Source organism: Fundulus heteroclitus, chromosome 16 (genome assembly GCF_011125445.2).
Source record: "Fundulus heteroclitus isolate FHET01 chromosome 16, MU-UCD_Fhet_4.1, whole genome shotgun sequence".
NCBI lineage: Eukaryota > Metazoa > Chordata > Actinopteri > Cyprinodontiformes > Fundulidae > Fundulus > Fundulus heteroclitus.
In genome coordinates, this window is record NC_046376.1 from 3,611,248 (window position 1) to 3,632,993 (window position 21,746).

Consider the following 21,746-nt stretch of genomic DNA (forward strand, 5'->3'; position numbering starts at 1 on the left):
TACTAGGAGAACACACCCAAACAAACACAACCAAAGAAAATATATTTATACTTCAAAGATCAGATATTCGTTTTCTTCAAAAACGTCTCACATCTTTGAGTATTTTCTTCACTTTGAAATGTTGCAGCTCTTTACAGATTCCTTCCCTGACAGATTTAACCAATAAGCTCATCTAGTCTTGCTCATTTCTTCGGAGGCATACACACAAAAAAATATTGCGACATATTTTCTTATCTTGGATAAAGAGGAGATGAACAGGGAGACTGTCTGACCTTTAGAGGGTCGAGAACCCTGCATTTCAAAGAGTTAAAGACACTTTAAAGTTTGACATTGAAACACCTCTTTACCATCACTTATGTTTCAGTTCAACAGCTGTGCAAAATAAAAAAATAAAATAAAACGCCATCAAAACAAGAAAACGTCACCCTGTCCGTGTCAGGTCTTGAAATTAGGTTAACCAAACTTTAATTCATGTCATATTTATTTAACAAATCATTAAAGCAAAATGACAAACTGGGTGTAATGATAGGTCAGAACCACAGTTAGCAGCAAAAACTGTCAGTAATCGTGTTTTTATCAGTCTTTCACAGTGTTGTGGAGAGATTTTAGCAAACTCTTCTTTTTTTTTTAATGCTTGGCTTCGGATCTTTGGCCTTCAGTCTTTACTCGGCTCCCTTAAGGTCCCGACACGTCGTGCCATCCAGGTTCAGGTCTGGACTTTGGTTCTGTTCGTTCTCAGCTCAGATTAATCCCCATTTAACTACAGGCTGGGGGGGGGTCACCTTTCTGCATAGAGACAGGTTAGTTTCTATAGATCTTTTTCCCATGATAAAAGAAACCATCATTTTATTTGTATTATGACCAGAAACATTTATAAGTAAAAAAACAGGTAAACCTTTTAAAGGGGAGAAATACTTTTGCACCTTCTATGTTTAAAACAGATCTGTCATTCATTCCTTGACTCCTGGATCTTTGTCCCAAACATGGAGAAAGATGAAGGTTTGCTGAGCGTCTTGTTATCTGCTGCGAGTCAGTCTTTATATGACGCTTTTAATCAAAGAGTCTTTTTTTTTTTTTTTTTGCTGACGCTTTTGTCTTTTATTTAAGTTCGGTAACAAAGTGCCGGTTGTTGAGGATTCACATCTTTATTTAAATTCTTTTGGACTCCAACTGCGTCTACACAGGCTCTGGTGTATCATTCGCAGAGTGAACAACACGCTGGCCTCGTTACCGAGAGTCCAGAGCTAGACGGGACGAGGGCGGCGTCACACCTGATCACCTTTCCAGTTCCCATGGCAACCAGGTGTGATGTAAGACACCATGTGACGCTCAGGCTCGAGTGAAACGCACAGAAAAAACGTTGAACAGTGGAATAATTTAATACAAAATGTAGAAAAACTGTAAAGCTGGCAGTTAAATCCGCCTCTGACAGCATTTTATGGCTACAAAGCGTCTCCAGCGTTTCTATCAGACCTTCAGTTCGCTGCTGCCGGCGCGGCTTCACCTGCTTACAGTCAGTCGGTGCCGCGACATCGGGGAGAGTCAGTCTTCACGCGACGCTGCTTTTCGTCTCAAGACTGGATGCAGTTCTTCTTCTGATGCCGCCGGCGGCTTTTTAATCCTGATGAAACAAAAAGGAACAAAAAAATAAATAAATAAATCACTCAGCATCTTTATTTAAAGCCTGAACCGTTCCTCTTTTCCAGCTCAGGAGAACGATGCAGTCAAGTTCAGCTCATTATTGAAATTCAGAAAGTTTTCCGACTAAAGTCTAAAGTTATTAAGATGAAAAAGAGCACTTAGTTAGTCACAGTAGAAGCTGCAGCTAATAATTATCTACAGGAGAGAGAAAGGGCCACACGTATCATCTATTAGCCCATATCTGATTTAGTAATATTTAGTAAAAGCAGTTAGTACTTTTAATGGGTATATAAGCAATAACCGCATATTTAGGTATTTTTCTTTATATCTATATCATTATTTTGAGAGCTTTACTCTTTTTGTAAGAAAGAATGCTTTTTAAAGAAACCAATAAGACCAAATAAAACAGAATTTGGTTGATATGTCATCAAATCTTTCGTGGGTAAAGTTCTATTTTTTAATAACTTCTCTGCAGTAATTAGCTGGAATCATGAATGATTCTTATTTTTTTGTAGCTGCTGTTTCATGAAACGTGACAGACGGTAAATAACGGCCAGTTACCGTCTTCGTCTCCGGTGTTGATGGTCTGCAGAGACACGCTCCTCTCCATGTGCTTCGTCGGCTTCCTGATCTTCACTCTCAGCGCTCCGAGCTTCTCGTGGACTTCAGACGAATCCTCCAGCTCGCTCCCCGTGACGCCGTTAGTCTCCGGCACCTTGCAGATGGGGGCGGGGCTCTGAGGAGTGACCACGCCTTCCTCTATCGTCTCTGACGTCTGGTTGGCTCCTCGGCCTTTCAAGAAGTTCCTGAAGGAGCTGCGTGGCTTCTTCACGCCGCTCCCCTCGTTCTTCTTCAGACTCCCCTTTCCTTCCTTATCCTCTTCCTCTGTGGTGGAGGACGGACTTGGAGACGAGACCCGGTCGGCCTTGTGAGGGGAGCCGTTTCTCTGATTCAGCCCACCGACCAGCGAGTCTTTCTGAGTCGACAGGTCCTGCAAGGAGCCGGTCCGGCCCAAACCGTTCCCAAACACCAGGGAGTACTTGGGATTGTGGTACTTATGTGCCGGCACCTTTAGGTCCGTTTGTCTCGAATCCCCGACCGACACCTGAAAGCGAGACATGGAGACGGGCAGAGGCCGCACGTGCTCCACCTTCGGCTTCAGGACGGGCGTAGGGAAGAGGAGGCTTGGTGATGCCGAACTCCTTGTAGAGGTCCACCTGCTCCGACGCCGCGTACAGCTCCCGGAAGTCACCGTCGAAGAAGTCCACGATTTGGCCGGACATCACCGTGATGGTGCTCCTGTCCAGCCGAGACGAGCTCCAACTGAAGCTGGAGGTTAGAAGGAAAGCACCGATTAAACCCTCCGAATAAAAAATAAATAGAACTAGAAAAAGCTGTTCCTGCGTAACAGCGAGTGAGAATGCTAATCTGCAGAATGATTGAGGAGAAGGTGCAGAACATCACTGCAAAAGAGAAAAAGTAGCTGAAAAAAAATGAATTCAGATTTGAAGAATTTTTAAAATTTGAAGAATTTGAAAAAAATAAAGAATTAGAAGAAATGGAAGAATGTGAAGAATTTGAAATATTTGAAGGAATTTGAAAAAACTTGAAGGAATTTGAAAAATTTGAAAAAAATGAAGAATTTGGAAAAAAAATTGGAAAATTTGAAAAGAATTGAAGAATTTGAAAAAAAAATAAAAATTTGAAAAAAATTGAAGAATTTGGAAAAAATTTGGAAAATTTGAAAAGAATTGAAGAATTTTAAATAATTTTGAAAATTTTAAATATTTGAAGAATTAGAACAATTAGAACAATCAGAAGAATTGAAAGTATTGGAAGAATTTGAAGAATGTGAAGAATTTGCATTGATTTCAATGGGAACAGCCAAAAAAAAAAAAAAAATCGCACAAAAAGTTAAATATTTGAAAAAGTGTAAAAGTTAGCATAACCATGAGAAATAGCAGTCATGCCGGGAACGAGCCGAACGTTTTGATACCAAAATTGTTGAAATCGGTTAAAGTATGCGGGAGTAGTTAGACGCCAACGGAAAAAAAGTAATAAAGAAAAACAGGAAATCAATAAGTGAGAATGCTGTATATAATTCTCGCTGATAAAAAATGTCCAGCAACGCTCGAACGGCGGTACTCACCTGTAGGAGCCAAACATCACTTTCTCCCCGTCAACCAGCATGTATTTGGAGCTCAGGGCGCCGGGCAGCTTTCCAAAGGACAGGGCCAGCCCCGCGCCTCTCACCATACGCACACGCAGGTTCTGCAAAGAAACACACGCCTTATTCCACCACGCAGCAGCTCGCCGTTCCTCAGGTGATCCTGAGCAAACAGCCTGATGATTTACACAGACATAAAAGTCGGTCAGGAGCTGATGTGGACAAACTGGGAGGAGGCTTCACTTCCCTGTCAACACCACAGTGGAGGTGACGCATCGAGTTACGCTTCGTGTCTCAGTTCTCAGGAACCACCGACGTTGGTTTGTAAGAAGCGAGAGTAACGGAGGCTCTGAAAGGGCCTTTCACGGCGTAACTGAGACCGATCCGGTCCGACTGCGCTGTAAAGCCCTGCAGGCAGCAGATAAGGCCGGGTATTGTGTCTCAGAGGAGATAGAGTGTCAGAGCGGCTCAGTGAGCTGCAGCTCCTTTCCTCAACGGCACTGTCGTCCTGTGCAACATTTATATTTAACGTTTTAAACTCCAGTTAATGCTCTTTGTGTCTGTTTAAACTGCAACAATTTTGTCTAAATCTAAAAGTCTCTGAGAGGATGAATGAACCTGCTGAGAGAATTTAATATAGGGTAAATATTACATTACATTTTCTCAATAAGTAGAAGCTTTTTTAAAGAATACCGGATGTTCTGTTCATGGCTCAGTCTGACACGGCTGTAAGGAACAGAACTGAAGCTGGAGCTGCCGGCCTTTCCTGGTGGAATAACTGAATCAAGGCGGCATTTATAGCAGCACACAAAGGGATTAAATAGCGTAAATGGAAATCCTTTTATGTGCTATTTCTTTATAAAACAGTTGTTTTAACATTAATAATTAAGATTAATATTTAAGGTGTAAAAATGGAAATCTTACTACCTTCAAATTGACTTTTGAGAGCATCAGCTCTCAAATTTAACTTTTATCTAAGATAGGACATATGAAAGGAAGGGAAGGAAGGATACAAGGAAAGAAAGAAAAGGAGATAGGAACGTAAATTGGAAGAGAGGGGGAAGGAAGGACACAAAGAATGAAGGAAGGAAGGAAGGAAGGACACAAAGAATGAATGAAAGAATGAAGGAAGGAAGGAAGGAAGGAAGGAAGGAAGGAAGGACACAAAGAATGAATGAAAGAAGGAAGGAAGGAAGGAAGGACACAAAGAATGAATGAAAGAAGGAAGGAAGGAAGGAAGGACACAAAGAATGAATGAAAGAAGGAAGGAAGGAAGGACACAAAGAATGAATGAAAGAAGGAAGGAAGGAAGGAAGGACACAAAGAATGAATGAAAGAAGGAAGGAAGGAATGAAGGAAGGAAGGACACAAAGAATGAATGAAAGAAGGAAGGAAGGAAGGAAGGAAGGAAGGACACAAAGAATGAATGAAAGAAGGAAGGAAGGAATGAAGGAAGGAAGGACACAAAGAATGAATGAAAGAAGGAAGGAAGGAAGGAAGGAAGGACACAAAGAATGAATGAAAGAAGGAAGGAAGGACACAAAGAATGAATGAAAGAAGGAAGGCAGGAATGAAGGAAGGAAGGAACGATACAAAGAATGAATGAAAGAAGGAAGGAAGGCAGGAATGAAGGAAGGAAGGAACGATACAAAGAATGAATGAAAGAAGGAAGGAAGGCAGGAATGAAGGAAGGAAGGACACAAAGAATGAATGAAAGAAGGAAGGAAGGAAGGACACAAAGAATGAATGAAAGAAGGAAGGAAGGAAGGAAGGAAGGACACAAAGAATGAATGAAGGAAGAAAGGAAAGAAGGAAGGAAGGAAGGACACAAAGAAAGAATGAATGAATGAATGAATGAATGAATGAATGAATGAATGAATGAATGAAGGAGATAATGGAGGACACAAATAAGGAAGGAAGGAAGAACAGAAAGAAGGAAGGAGAGAATTAAGTAAGGACACACAGAAGGAAGGAAAGAAGGACATGAGATATGAAGGAAGGAAAGAAGGAAGAAAAGTAGGATGTTATGGATTGAGGAAAAAGGACACAAGGAAGTATATAAGGAAGAGATGAAGGACAGAAGGACACAATGACGATGAAAAATGGAATAAAGTCTAGAATTATAAATATTTTTCTATCTCCTCCTTTTCTTTTTCCAGACACATCCAGGCTCAGAAGATTCTGAAGTCAAACTCTGGACTTTTGCAGCCTGAGCAGAACCCTGAGCTTTGTCCTGTCCGTGAATTTCCAGAAGACACCTTTCTTGGAAAAAAGACCAAAGGCACGAGTCGACCTGAACCCTAAACCTGAAACTACCCATGAATCTATGCCACCTTCGCAGCTTTTGTCATTTAAACCGTTAAGATGTCTGGAAAAATACCTCCAGCTATGATGATCAACGCTTCATCTCTGAACTAAGTTACACTCGTCAGGAATTTCCCCAAAACTCCCATGATCTCTGCAATACACGACCAAACGACAGACATTTCCCTCCAAAGCTCTCCGCTGCTCACCCGCAGATGCATCGCGTTGATCTGCAGCCGGGAGCACATTTCCAGGAAGTGGGGAACTCCTGTGGCCTCCAGCACAACGTAAACCGCCACGCCTCGGCGTGACGAGGCGTCCAGGAGGTCCTGGAGGATCAGCAGGTCGGTCAGGAGGTCCATAGCGATGGCCACCACCTGGAGAGCAGAGAGACAGGCGGTGAGGGTGAGACTGGTCTGCAAACTACTTCTGCTTATATGTTTCAATTCGTAATTCGTACCATATTTTCTGGACTACAAGGCACACTTATTTTTAAAATCCTTAAAACTTCTCAAAGATTGATGGTGCTCCTTATCTATGATCACCGTTGTTCTTACTGACTGATTTATGTGGTACAATGCGCTCATAAATCTGTTTAAATGTGTAAATATGACTTTGGTTAGCAACAAAGCCGCTTCGCTCAGTGGATATTAGGAGCATTACGGTACACTGTGTCACTACCTGAGGACCCCTGAGCTGTCTACCAGACTGCCTGACTGTAATGTCTAAACTAGAAGTGCATTCATGTAAGGCAGCCTGGAGTACGCACTAGCAACAATAAACCTAGTAAGTTAATTAAATATAAAAGTTTATTTTGGCCTTATGCTAGAAACAGGGCAGTGTAGTCCAGCTACTCTGTCCTCCTGACAGAGACGGATAAAGGATTGCAAAAAGGAAACTAAAAGTAAGTAAAAATGTCTTGAAATTAGTATCTTTTTCATAGATTTGAGAAGTTAAATAATTTGCCAAAGGAATTAATTTGCCAAAGGAAAAAAAGTATTTTTACCCCCAAAATAAGATAATTAGATATCCTGTTCCTATAGTTCCGATGCTCCACTGATCTGGAGCAAACTCCCAGAAAACTGTAAAAGTGCTGAAAGCCTGAGTTCCTTTAAAGCTAGATTAAAAACACATTTGTTTAGGATTGCCTTTGACTGTTCTAGTTAAACTGTTTTACTGAAACATCATTAGTTTAAGTTTGTAGTCCAACTTTTTTAAATATTTGCTTTTAGTTCCCATTTTCCCATGTTTTATTTTGTTTCATTTTTCTCTACATTTTATTCCAACTTGCTTTTATTCTATTTTTATTTTCCTACGTTTTAATCAGGTAAAGCACTTTGCGTTGTCTTTGTACTGAAATGCTATAGAAATAAATTTCCCTTGCTTTGCACTTGAAATAAGATGATGGACATGAATTACAGATTACAGAGTGTAAAAATCATATTACACTGGCAAATAGTCTTATTTACCTGCTCAAATCAAGGAAAACTACACTAATTTAAAGAAAATTTTACTGTTAATATTGCCGTACACACTTGGGAAGAATATTTAATGCACCTTATAATCCAGTGCGGTTTATGGTCTGATAAATACGGTACAAACTTACAATACTCACTTAGCATATGCTAAAGTCTGAGGTCTGAAGATTGAGGTGACCATGAAGGAAAGTTAAATGTGTCTGTTAACCACATGTTTTAGATCTTTAGCCACTGGCAGACCAAACGAAAACACATTTGCAGTTTTCTGGCAGTGGCCGCCAAATCTTTATTAAAAATATCTTCTGACATTTTAAAGACTCCCTGATGTTAAAGACTGAACATTTCCCAGGGGCCTTTGAGAGAGAATCATGCCCCCAGCATCACAGATCCACCATCGTAGGGCTGGACGATCATTCAATAGCAATATATATCGATCAATAGATGTATATCGATGATAGAATAAACGGTTATAAAAAGTTCAATACAATAACAGTATCGTTCCTTTTGCATTTTAGACATGTAGGTTAAATAGGGCTGGGCAACGATTAACATTTTTAATCGTGATTAATCGCATAATTTGCCCGATTAATCATGATTAGTCGCATTGTATGCGCAAACTCCAAGAATGAATTCAAAAGTAGTGTAAAGAGCACTTTTATTTTAATGTTCTGCTGCCATATGAACAAATATGTTGTAACATTTGTAGCACTTATTTTATACTGGATATTTTCAACCTATCTATTGAATTTAGTAGGGCTGTGCATAAAAATCGATATAAAGATTAATATCGATATTTTTAAAAACGATTTAATATCGATATTCTGGCTTTCAATATCGATATACCTCCCAACCTCTAGGGGGCGTTATTACAGCGCAACCATTACAGTTCACAGCGAAGGAGAGCAAGTGAGACGAATTTGTGGAACGGCCGACAGGATTTTAGAAGCTCCTTTGTCCCTAAAATCAGATGTTTGGGCACATTTTTGGTTTCTGTGACACGTTAAATGCATTGAAGCAAATGCACTTTATTTTCCTGTTAATATGTCTGTGATCAATAAATAGAACATAAACATAATATTTGGCTGATTTTGGTGATTGAATCACTGAGCATTAATTCAAAGTAATAAATATCGATATTGGAATCAAAGCAAGCTGAGCCATGTATCGAGAATCGTATCGTATCGTGAGCTGTGTATCGAGAATCGTATCGAATCGGCTCATCCTAGATGATACCCAGCCCTAGAATTTAGTAACCTGACAACAGCCAGATGCATGTATCGCTCTGGCTGTTGTCAGGTTATGAATTTAGTGCACTAGTTGATCTTTTCTTCATAAGAGAACAGCAAGCACTGCAGCCAAAATATGGCCTTTTTTGACCTGCTGTATATTAGCCAGTCCCTAAGCTTGATGTATCATGAAACTGTTGACCTTTTGGGTTTTGTGGTTTTTATTTTATTATTACAATTAAATAATAATAATAATAATAATAATAATAATAATAATAATAATAATAACAATAATGTTATCTTCAGTGTTTTTTCGCTAATCCACCTCTTTGTCTGTGTTGTGTGCACCTGCCTGTTGCTTTAATCCTATAAATTTCCCCATCCTGGGATAAAAAAAGGATTAGCTAATGTTATCTTATCTTAAATAACACTTTTTAATATATGTACTGGGTTCTTTCAAGGTCTTAATTACATGTTATGTGTGGGCTCCAGTAACATATGATAGATAATATCTACTTTGAAAGTTAACATGAACTGCTGCTGAAGATGACCACTGATCTACCTGGATGTTCCATGGAGGACTGAAACGCCTCAGTCAGAGACGTCTGTGGGTCTGTCGGGGCAATGACAGAAGTTTCGTCTCCTCTCTCCGTTTCTGTGGCTCGACGATTTCTTGCTCATGTTTTTTCACGTGCTTAGATAAATTTGTTGTGTTTCCACTGAAATTAACCGGCTTTTTACAAAACATACAGCTTGATTTCATTTACGGTATTAAAATAAAGCCAAACGGTGCTACTTCCCCTGTTCATGTTTTTCCGCTGCTGCGGTCTCTCTCAGCTGTTTGTGTGTTAAGTTTGTGTGAGAGCTGAGTGGGCGGGCCAGGCTGAGCCTGCGTGCTGATTGGCTGGCGCCGCTGAACCATGTACGAGAGGGGAGGGGGAGCGGGAGAGTGCTGCCGTGACAGCGCGCTGCAGTCAGCGCGCCTGCTGACTGACACTGACTGAAAGCATGTGAGCAACATGCGTTAATGCGCGATAAAATAAATATCGCCGTTAATAGTCTAATGAATTAACGCGAAATTAACGCGTTAACTTGCCCAGCCCTAAGGTTAATATTACATCATTACATCCTCCCAACCAATCAGAACACAGACCCAGGAACCAAGCTCCGCCCCTTTCAAAGGTACAGAGAGTAAGGATCTTCTACCAGAGTATAAAGAGATATATTAGAGATTATTAGAGTATATTAGACATTACAAAACAAAAACAAAATCTTTGTGTAAACCTTAGCAGCTTAGGTAATGGCTGTAATCTTTACAGGTTGAACTGATTGGACAATGACTGGTTAAACTAGTCTATTAAAAGACAGAGAAACAAAGAATGGACGTGGAAACTATTCATGATAACTAATGTTTTTCCTGGTTCCTCGTCTTTAGTTAGTCAACAGTTTAAGACCACAGTAGTAAAAATGTAAAACCTGTCCTCCCAGATTGGGTGGAAAAGATTTATTTGGTTTTAGGTTTAGTCAACAGCAGGTTTTCAGAGCTGTTAGTAAGCAGCATTTAAAGCAATAAATGCTTCAGCACTTCACCCATCTTCATGTCGCTGCAGTGATGCAGCTTTCCTGCAGCGGCTGATTCAATGGAAGAACTCGTTTGCCAAGGTGATTACAGGTGTCACTGAAAACAGCTTGGACCAAATCCAGTGACGGTTATGAGTCGCATGCTTAAGAAATCATTTTAAAGTCAGAATATAAGGTTTTATACCACGTTTCCCAACAACGGGTTGGAGTTATTTTCAATTAAATGAGCTCAGTTACCTTGTGGTGAGCTCAAAATCTGGTGGCTTTTTATGTTGATGAAGTTTTCATTCTTTTTCCACTACCTTATCGGAGCTCATTTGTTTGTGGCGTAACTTGATCCAGCTGACAGTGGAAAAAAAAACATTCATGCAAAGCACAAATTTAAAAAATAATGAGTGACATCCAATAACATCCGGCTGCTAGGAAGCCAAGTACCATTTTCTCCACCCTTATTATTGAAAGGAATAGGACTCATAAGTCTTACATTAAATATATCTGTTATTGCACTACCATAATCTCATATCAAAGATGCAACCTTTAATTTGAGAAATATATGTGAAAAAATATCCACTCATCAGCACTCCAAACAATAGTCTTCAGCTGAAATGGAAAATCAAATTAAACCAAAGCCTATTGTTTCACGACCCTGAGGTGTTTGAGGGTTTCGGGCTTCTGTTTTCCTGTTTTTGCTTTTTCTAGTTGCTCCTGGACTGAGAACACGTCCCACCTGACAAATTAGGCCCAGCGATGGCGAAGCCACGAAACAAATCGGTCTGCTCTCCTCCATTTAGTTGTGCTAATGCGGCTGATATAATAATATTAACACTGGGTAATTATAATCGTCGTACTTTGTCATTGCAACTTTGTATATTCCAATAAAATCTGTCCTCTGCATTTAAACCATTGTTTAAGCAGCAGCGGGATGCCACTGGGACTCAGGTGGCAGTGTGGGATTCAAACAGGGGAACTTGCAGCCTTCTGAGGACAAAGCATCCTAACTGCTAGACCACCAGCCCCAAAAGAAGATTGCCTTCAGGAGAGACTTTGACCGAGACCGCTCAGCAATCCTGATGTAGTGGAAAAAGACTGAAGCTGACAAATAGAGGCCAATTAACCTTGTTAGGGGATGTGTCTTGTATTATAAATTAAATATAAACTCCTCATTTTTATACATGAGTCAATGGTAATTTGTATTGTGCATTGCTTTATTATTTGTGAATTGTTTTATTGTGCACACTTGCCCAGGGACTGAAGATGGAAAGTAGCTTTAGTTAAGTCTGGTTTAAAGCATCTATTCTCATCGTGAGATAAATGTTTTTGTACATTGTCCCTGACAAATAAATAATAAGCTAAACAAAGTGCTGTCCTATTGATAAAAAGGGATTTGGTTAGTATTTACAGGCTGTTAGTTGGTTAGTAATTATTATTATTATTATTATTATTATTATTATTATTATTATTATTATTATTATTATTATTATTATTATTATTATTATAACAATAATAATAATAATAATGTCTGAATTTTTTGCATTTACCACAGTGAATAAACTGTAAATTTTGAGATTTATTTGAGGAATAAACATGCATAAAAAATTAATTTTACAAGATACAAGAACCTGCTCTGACTAAGCTAAACACTTAAAATCAGCATCCATTTTAATGGTCTTAAAGTAAAAATCTACTAATTCATCTCACAGTAAAAAGTAAAGTATTTTAAAACGTGCGCTAACAAATTCCCCATTAAACTTTACTAACATCCATAAAGATGGGTGTATATCTCATAAATAACAGTAATTAAGGACTGTTGATATTTTTCCCAGAAGATCCAATTAACAACATAAAAAGGAGTTTTGGAAGATTACCAAAAATTGGAAAAAAAAAAAACACTCGCAGAAATTAATTTCACACATATTAATAGAGTTTAGTTCTTCGTGAATGTCAGCAAATGTTTCATCTTGGACAAATTTTAGAAAACAGGATTTCTGGAGAAGTTCGATTCACTTACACTCTTTAGATTCCTGAGTTTCAAGAGTTTTCAGGAGATAACCAAGAATCCACGAACTGAAAAAGAAAAGGTTTTATTCTTGCCAATGATCAGAGGAAAGCTGAAACAGCCTCATCGTCAGCCACAGGAAACCCCTGGGACTGCTTCAACTAATGCCGGTTCCTCAAACTATCTGAAGAACTGTTTAAAAGTTCACCTCTTCTGTTTTTTGCCTGCAGTTGGGCGCCTAAAGCTCCGGCAACGACACAAATCTTCTGCTCTGCAAACGTTGCCGCATCAGCTTTTTGAGAACCCATTTCAGATTGTTTTTAGATTATTGTGCAGACTGATGAGAAGGACCAATCCACCCATCTTCTATTGAAGCTTAATCCCTGCAGAGCAACGGGTGGTTGATGGGTATCTCTAGCAGCCGACAGGCCAGAGGTGGAATGAACCCCGGACAGGTTGCCTTGTTCATCACACGGCTGTCAAATGGAGACCAACTCCAGTCAAGGACTTACTTAGCTTATTCTTTGTTAATCTAATGTTTTTTATTTTTTATTTTCCTATGTAATATTTTCCTCTGTAATGTTTTTTCTGTTCATGTCCAGCACTTTGAATCGTCTTGCTACTGAAAAGTGCAAGAATCCAATCAATCGCAACTTTGCTTTGCAAAAACATTTTCCTGATTCTTTGCACAAAATGATGTGAACGAGTCCAGATGAAATCACTCCATCAAACTAATGGCTAGAAATGATGAGCAAATGTGTTTAAAGTCCTTCTTTCCTCGTGTTAGAACAACATGCTGGCTTCCTCACTTTCCACCAAAATGGCTTCGGTGGAGAAAACTTATGCAGCTACGACTACCACGTCTTCTGGATTTCCCTGATGTGCATTGCTCCTGTTGCACTTCTACCAAGCTTTTCATCCCTGGACCCCGACCTCCATCCTGCACCCCCAATGAGCTTTGCCTTTGCTTCTGGATGTTCCCCTGGATTTGATCACGCCTCAGCCATCCTGCCTGCCTGTCACCTCAGCAGTCAGTAAGCTAGCTGTCTTCACTACCAGATCTCCAGCTTGCTCCTGCAAAGGTTTCCTGCCTGCACCAGGGTTCTGGTTAATAAACTTTTTAAACGCAACAATACCTGGCTAGAATTTCAGGTCTCCTGCCTGTCAGGTTTATAACAGAAGAAGGGATTCAGCACATCCAAGAATCTCTGATTCAAAGCTATAGTTGGTAATCCTGTTCAGAAACGCTTTTTGTTATACAGGGCGAAATCGTACTTCAATCCGGATAGTAGTAAATAAACGATGCATTCAGAAAAAGGAGGTTCACAGTGAGTTTTGTTCCTGCTCTCACCCCCTCTGCCCCTTATATTTCGGGGGTATCACCTTATTTATTGGTTCTCCCACATGGCAATCATTCTGACGCCTTTATGTGACGCCAGTGTGTGCTCGTTCCTTAGTTTCCTCTCACTGGCGGCGCTCTTCTAGTGTTTATGTATCCGGTTAGCTTAGCGGCTAGATTAGCGGTTAGCTCAGTGGCTAGGTTAGCGGTTAGCTGAGCGGCTAGGTTAGCAGTTAGCTTAGCGGCTAGGTTAGCAGTTAGCTTGGCGGTTAGCCGTTCATTGTAGCTGTTCTCACCGTAGAGTTTGAACATGGCTGAAAGTCACACAAAGTGAACCGTGTTAATGTTTATGAGAAGAAGAGGAAGGCCTCAGTAGAAAGAAATAAGACCAGAGTGGATTTGGAAGATTTTTTTCATGGAATCCCCCTGAAGAGCGGAAGAGCAAGGTAAGATAGTCGTTAGGGACTTTTGGAGACTTCCGGAAAAATTCCCGACCCTAGCTTTAAAGTTGGTGCATAAAAACAACAACTCAAGGCTCCTAACTAGTGATTGACACGCTCCTCGTAATGTCTTTATTACACTGAGCTATATAATACACTGGAGTGCTAATCACCGTCTGTTTGAACGAGTCGCTTTGAAGCCACCGGCCGCCATATTGGTACTCCCTATTTCCCCCCAGTAACTAGGGAATATTTGCGCTACAGCATCGAATAACGAGGATTTTCTCATGTTCAGGGGGGGCTTAAAACTTTTAAAATGTCAAATCCTATATACTTTTATGTTATGTTCTAAAAATATCAAGTACTGAGAAAGTCATGTGCTGAAATGTTTTGCATTTTATTCATTTAAATATATATGTTTAACATTTATAACTTTATAAATAACAATATACAAAAACATATATTTACATATGTGTATACATATATATACATATATACATATACACATACTTATATAGACATATATATATATTTAATATGAATAACATGTAAAATATTTCAGCACCTAATTTCCTAGTAGTTGATAGTGTTAGTACATCCACTGACTGTAGAATTACCTGTGAAACGTTTTCACTCAGCCAGAAAACTGCTTGTTGTTGCAACCAAATCCTATGGGATTCTGTGAGAGTAGGGAGTAGCAAGATGGCGGCCAGTGACTTCAGTTTTTCGGCAAAATCAGCACTCCAGTGTATAATATAGCTCAGTGCTTTATTAGATCAAATGTGAAGTTTCTTTGTCTGCTCTCTTTTTTACTTCCTCATGTCGACATTTTCTTTGGAAATGGTCCAACAGCGTTTAGTTGCAGAATCTCCTCAGGAAACGCAGTTCATACGCATCGGCTAGTTTTCCATTTGCCAAACAACTAGAACGAAATCTCAATTTAATCAATGTTTTAGTCATTCTGAATGACTTCTTGTTGCAAAAGTGACTCAGTTCAGAAAACCGGTATTTTGCACCTGCAGCCAGAGAACTCCCCAGATCCTAACACCTCTGTGAACGTGTCAAGAACCCAACGCCAAACAAACTGTGATCAACTCCAAGGTCTAAGATCTCATCAACGGGTCACCATCAAGAGTTAGTCTTTCAAACTTAATGATGAGCACCTATTCTTTGCTCTTTTTGCTGAGATGTGATGATGGCTGGTTTTACCCTTAAGCTTTATTTCATTAAATAATATATTAATATGGCTTTTTAAAGTGAGTATAAATGCCTCCACCTTCACTGCAAAAAGGGAACTAAAAGTAAGTAAAACTGAAATGAGTATATTTGTTCTTGATTTGACCGGCTAAATAAGATTATCTGCCAATGTTGTGAGTATTTTGACCCCATAATAAGACAATTTGAAATGCTGCACTTGAAACAAGATGATGGAGTTGTGCTTTTCTTATTTTAAGTGCAAAAAATCTTATTCCATTGTCAGATCATCTTATTTACCTTGTCAAATCAAGGACAAATACATTCATTTCAAAGAAGATTTTACTTACTGTTAGCTCCTTTTTTGCCAGGTTCTGACTGGATAACAAGGTATGAACATGATTTTTTTCCTCCAGCAAAGCTCAGCTTTTCTATGGAAACTGGCACTTTTTTCCTCTCTCCAGGGTGAAACATTTGAGAGAGTTAAAGACGTGAACTTGAATGACAGTTCCTGCAGTTCTGCTTTTTCCCCCAGGGTAATTTCAGCAGTTACAAGGTAATTTTCCACCTACCGACTCATCTTTTAGTGACATAAGTCCTCATTTGACAAAATCGCTCCTATAAAAATCAAGGATTGGCATATGTGGATGTTCGTGTCTGGATGTCTTACTGCAGGTTCAGAGATGTTGGAGCATGAAAAGACGCCTAACAGGCTTAATGGGTGAATGACTTACTCACCTCTAGGGGAGACTTCCCGGCATGTGATTGGATAATAAACCCTTTAAAGGGCGTTAAGTGTGCTTCTGCAGATACACAATGAACTTGATTATTTCAAGAGTTAAATTAGATTTTCTGCATAAGTGGCTTTTAAGAGCTGCTCTGGAGGCGTTTGCTGTCAATCACGTCAGTTATCTCTTTCATCTGCAACTCCAGCTTCTGAAGGTGCTTTCCAAGCAAATCGCAGGTGAGGCGTTTGTGTGCACACCTGGGACTGAAGCCAATCAGGTGCAGCTGTAGAAATGTCTGAGCAGGTGAAGAAGGAAACCTAGAGACCAAAGCTAACCTGAGCTGAAAGATCACGGAGGAGGTTTAATCTCTGCTGCGTGTTGTGATGTGAAAGTCATAGTTAAACCAGCCTTCTGCATCTCCAGTTGACTCAGCTTGTTAAAACTTGCTCATAACTCTCCCGTTTACTCCTACTGCTTCCATTAACCCTTCCCTGTTTTATGTTCCTAGAAACCTCTGCGTGTCTAACTCTGAATCTGTAAGCACAAAGCCGGTTTAACGAGGATTTCAAAACATAACAGTGCAAAAAGAAAATTCCCGATGTACATGGGTGTTTTAAATGGCAACGATGTAGTCATCCTATCAGAAGGAAGCTTTTAAAATGTCATAAACTTGCGTAACCAACAGGAAAATGGCTGCTGCAGCTCATCCAATGTGCTGCTGCCAGAGTCCCAAGCAACACCGCAAAATTTGATCCTACTACTCTGGATCTTAAATAACTGAACTGGTTTCCTATTTTGATTTTAACATTCTTCTGTTGGCCTATAAAGCTGATATAGGGCTGAAATACGAGTAGTTCGTCAGTTATGAACGATATAGTAAGACCAGCTTACCGGGAACACCCAGAACACCCGTTTCTAATTCTGTGATGTTAGAGAATATCCTAGATTCAATCTAATTTTCGTAGGATAATTATTTTAAAAAAATTCTCAAAATGTACAATTTTTTGACATCAGACACCAAATATTTCCTCACAAATATCTGTTTATTTTGTGGAAATGCACTCCTCTGTGGTCAATAACTTATTTTCTTTCATATACAATGCCACTTATTTAATTTTAGTTTATTTTTGGAAATAATAAGAATAAATTCAGAATTTTACCAGAGCAAAGTTGTAATATTAGGAGAATCAATGTGAACGTTTGGACAATCACTTCAAAATCCTGATACTAATAACAATTTGACTTAATTTTAAGAGTTGCATGCTTTCTTTTGCTTATATTCACTGCACATCTGCTTTGGTTCTGCAACAACATGTGGTTTTTTTGAAAGCTCACGTGGGTTCAGTATATCCCCGTCGTCATTCGTGGTTTACAGGTGTCCAAATGCTCCTTTAGCTTGCTCTTGTTGTACATTTATAACACATCTGTTGTGTGAAAGATAAATCCAAGTCTCTTTATTTGTCTTAAATCCAGATTAGTTGGTCCAGGAGGCTGAAGCCTACGGTTAGTTCAGGGGACGCCATAAACAATGTGGTCTAAAAACAGCCTCATGCCTAAAAACATCACAGCAGCGAATGCAAACGCTATTATAAGCACCTTTAAACCGTCATTATGTTTGTATCGGATGGTTATTCACAGAGAAGCTGCTGAACGTACAGGAAATGAAGGTTGGTGGTGGTGTACCATCAATGTGCTTCCTGGGTGAAACACATACACGTGAAGCCTTTCTGGTAAACACCTAATACTAAACTAAAGGTGTAAAAAAAAAAAAAAAGATATTTTATTTTATATCAGGCGAATACTCTGAGAACAGTTTGGATGTTCTGTTCCCATGAAGGCAGATCAATGGACCACATCTGTACCTCTGTTTCCTGCAAATATACATTAAGTTTTAAGTGAATAACCACACAATGCTAATGTAACAATGGGTCAAAAGATAATCAAAAGAATATTTTTAGAAACTGATGACTTTTATTTTTGGTACAACCTCAGGACAAACTAATCTGGATTAATATTGGATGAAGATACCAAGAGATTTAACAATTGCAACTAAGATATTTGTATATTTGACATTAAAGAAAACAGTCTAGATTTATTTTTTTTTATTTCATTATTATTGCCTATTTTTACGTGTAAGTTATCTGTGTATTTTCCATTTGCCTGAGACTCTGCTGCTTAAATTTCCCCTCTTTGGGACAAATAAAGGTTTATCATTTTCTATTCTAATGAATTCTGTTGTATTGTATTTTATTCCATTTACTGTTTATAACATTTTAACAGATCCACACTTGGAAACATAACCTTTAATGGTTAACATTTAAGGCTATAACTAAATAACTGTCATTATAGATTTATTTCCACTTGAAGAAGTCAAATGATGAGCACAGACATGCTGGAGCCTGCCTCCGGTTTTATGTATTTTAATCACCACTGCCTCACAGTAACATGCAACATGCATAAAAACCATTAATATGGTTAACTTTACATCATATCCACTGATCTAAACAGTACAATGTGAAACATAAGGGTATCAAAGTATTGTTATGGCTGTGTGTGTGTGAGACTTCACTTCTTTTAGGACAGGAAGGATTGATAATTCACTGAAGATGTGCTGCATTTGTTTTTAAATGTCGTTGTTTAAATGAATAAATCACAAATTATACCCTCACACAGCATTAATACATAGTTAGTAATCAGTTATTACTAAATAAATCCTTTATCATCTCTTAAATGGTTGCGGTTCTACATACAGGGCTGGCCCAAAGTATTATGAGGCCTTGAGCAGAATTTGATTTGGTGTCCATCTTCCTGTTAAGACCATCACCGCCACTATTAATACAGATGTAGTGAAATCTGGGAGAGTGGTCCAAATTACATTGGCTGATCTAAAAAGCCTTCATGAATAACCGATTATTATTTAATGAGATGGATTGAAAACAAACTGAACTTAAATGGAAAGAAAAGATTAGATCGGAAAAGATTAAGAAAATTTTTTTTTTAATTATCTGTCTAATAATCAATATATGCAATAACTCCAATTACCACCATCTCTACATTCTCCATTAATCAGTTCAACTTAAGACTGTTTACTTATTTTGTATTTTTTTTATTTAATTTTCACTATGTACTGTATGTATTTTTTCTTTTATATGGTCATTTTTGTTAGGTTTAGTTAGTTTTACTATTATTTGTATCCATCTACAAATCATTTTTAAATAACTCTATATTCTGAGGATTTATATTCACACAAAGACAAATATTTACACTGAGCTCGTCTTTTTTGTGCTTAAAAAAGGAATTAAATACCTCGGAAATGATCAGAAATGTTTGCGGATCATTAGTCTGACCTATTATTCACTTAATTAACCTACATTTCAATAATCAGGAGTTCAAACATTGCAAATACAATGACTGTTTCAGCCTTAGAATTGTAGCAACAGTTTAAACGGCTTTGTTGTTTTTGTTTTTCAAACAGAAATGAATCATAGGTAGGACTCATGCAGATTGACAGTAATTGCTCTCACCCTGGGGAGTCGTGTCTGTTGCACAGTCACATGATCACCTCCAGCCAATAAGAAAATCATTTTAGGGTAATTATTTCCACCAGCTACAGGCCAAATAGGACAGGGACATTTCTAAATCGAGGCTCAGGACGAGTTTACACACAAACTAACTTACAGCTCAGACGGTTCAGTAAATCCAGTTATCTCTAAAAGCAGTCTCCGATCTGAAAGCAGCTGTACGAGACATGAAGTTCACGCTGTAGGTCACACAAAGGTGACTAAAAGTTATGTCTTTGAACATGTTAAACTAAAAACCAGGGGTTTTCATGGATTTATGGCAACAGAAACAACAATTTGTGGGTTTTTGGTAAGACAGGGCCGAGCTCTGGACAGGTCGCCATGCACACACAGCTAAGGCCGGCAGAGAAAACAATTAACCTAACAGTCGTGTTTTTGGACTGGGGGAGGAAGCCGGAGTACCCAGAGAGAACCCACGCATGCACAGGGAGAACATGCAAATTCCATGCGGAAGGACCACAGGCTAGGATTTGAACCAAGGACCTTTTTGCTGCAGGGCAACTATGCAAAAAAAAAAATACGGTGACACTGTGCAGCCCAGATAAAAACAAAAAAAACAATAAAATGGTGCAATGCAAAGTTTTTTACTGATGCTTTTTTTTTTTTACATTTCTAGTTATTTATTTCCACAATTTATGTCTAAAAAATAGTTAATGGCAGATAAATTGAAACCTTTATGAAATGGTTCAGGTGCACGGCTGTTTTTTTTTTTTGTTTTTTTTTCTTGGCAGATGAGCCTCAGGTGAGGTTAGTTATAAATTCCTTACGTATGTACAAACTTAAGCCATTATAATTAGTGTTATAATCCCTTTCTCCAAATAATAAACTCTCCAACGGTTGTTTTGAAGATTATACTGAAAAAACAAACAAACATAAAACGTGTAGTTTGTATCGAAGGAACGTTTGTTTGTTTTTATTTGAAGACATCGGGAGGTTTATTTTTTTTTTTTTTGGTCCCCTTTTAACGGTTTTTCTAACAGGAATAAGTTTTACCTTGTGTGCGCCCTGGATGAGCCTCCTCACCACCTCCTTGATGTGCGGGCCGGGCTCCTTGGGCGGGTGGCTGTACGCCTGGACCCGGGTCACCCCCTTGTACACGCCGCTGCAGGCCGGCCAGCCGATGTCCAGGGACGGCACCTCGGTGTCGGACATCTGCGGCCAGTAGGTGGAGTGGACCCCGGAGTCCGCGCTGGAGGCCTCTTTGGGCTTCTCCGGCGCGCCGGACTCCGAGTCGCTGTCCGCGTCGTACTCCTGGAAGCTCTCCCGGATGACTTTGACCTCCCTGGCGCAGAGGAAATCCTTGATGTTGTCCTCCTTGAGGCGCATCTGGAAGGCTGCGTCGCCGTTCCTCAGCAGCTGCTCCAGAGCAGCGCGCTGCTCCTCGCTGTAGTAGAACTCCGGCCTGGACTCCGGCACCTTCTCGTTGACGTGCTCGTTGTCCATGCACACCAGCTGGGACTCCGCCATGGTGGAGAAAAGCTTCCTCACTGCTGGCTGCCGGCGCGCGGCTCTGCACAAGAGCGGTTAGTTGCGCCGACAGGTGTGGGAGGAGCCCAGGTGGGAGCCGGGGGGCGTGGCCAAGAGCCAACAATGAAGAACCCCGCTCTGTTTCAGCTTTCCTTCCGGAAACCTTCAGAATAAAAAGGCCTTGAATTAAATAATTGAATTTCAAGAAGCTTCTCGCCAAATAAAACATTTTGTTCTGTCTCAGTAAAAGCGGCCACACTATAATCTAAATGCTGAATAAATGTATGGCGCTAAACCAGTAGCAGCATTCAGGGATATTCATAATGAGATTTTGCATTGAAAAACTCAACAATGAACAATTAAAATGTCAAACATTGTTAGAAAGTAAAAACTTATGATGGTTTTATGCTGCTGCTTTTTTTTCAACGCTCCTTCAGCTATGACGTCACTACAAGATGGCGCTATTTTGCCGTCGGGGGGCGGGGCTAATTTGAAGGCTCCTTCACGGACCTTCCGTTTTTCCCGGTACTCCTTCTCATCTACCTGCAGTGAACTTGTGGAAAGCTCCAGTCAAGTACCGCTGCTGGACCACAAGAAAGGGTTT

At 39.5% G+C, this 21,746-nt stretch overlaps 1 protein-coding gene across 1 annotated transcript; it reads right to left on the reverse strand.

The window, feature by feature from the left end:
• Positions 1-435: 435 nt before the first annotated feature.
• fam83fa (family with sequence similarity 83 member Fa) lies at positions 436-21,224 on the reverse strand. The gene is given in 6 exon segments (XM_012880793.3): positions 436-1,621; positions 2,203-2,819; positions 2,821-2,970; positions 3,791-3,912; positions 6,322-6,489; positions 20,669-21,224. Coding segments are annotated over 6 exon segments (1,581 nt in total). The 5' UTR covers positions 21,143-21,224; the 3' UTR covers positions 436-1,571.
• Between the last annotated feature and the right edge of the window lie 522 nt (positions 21,225-21,746).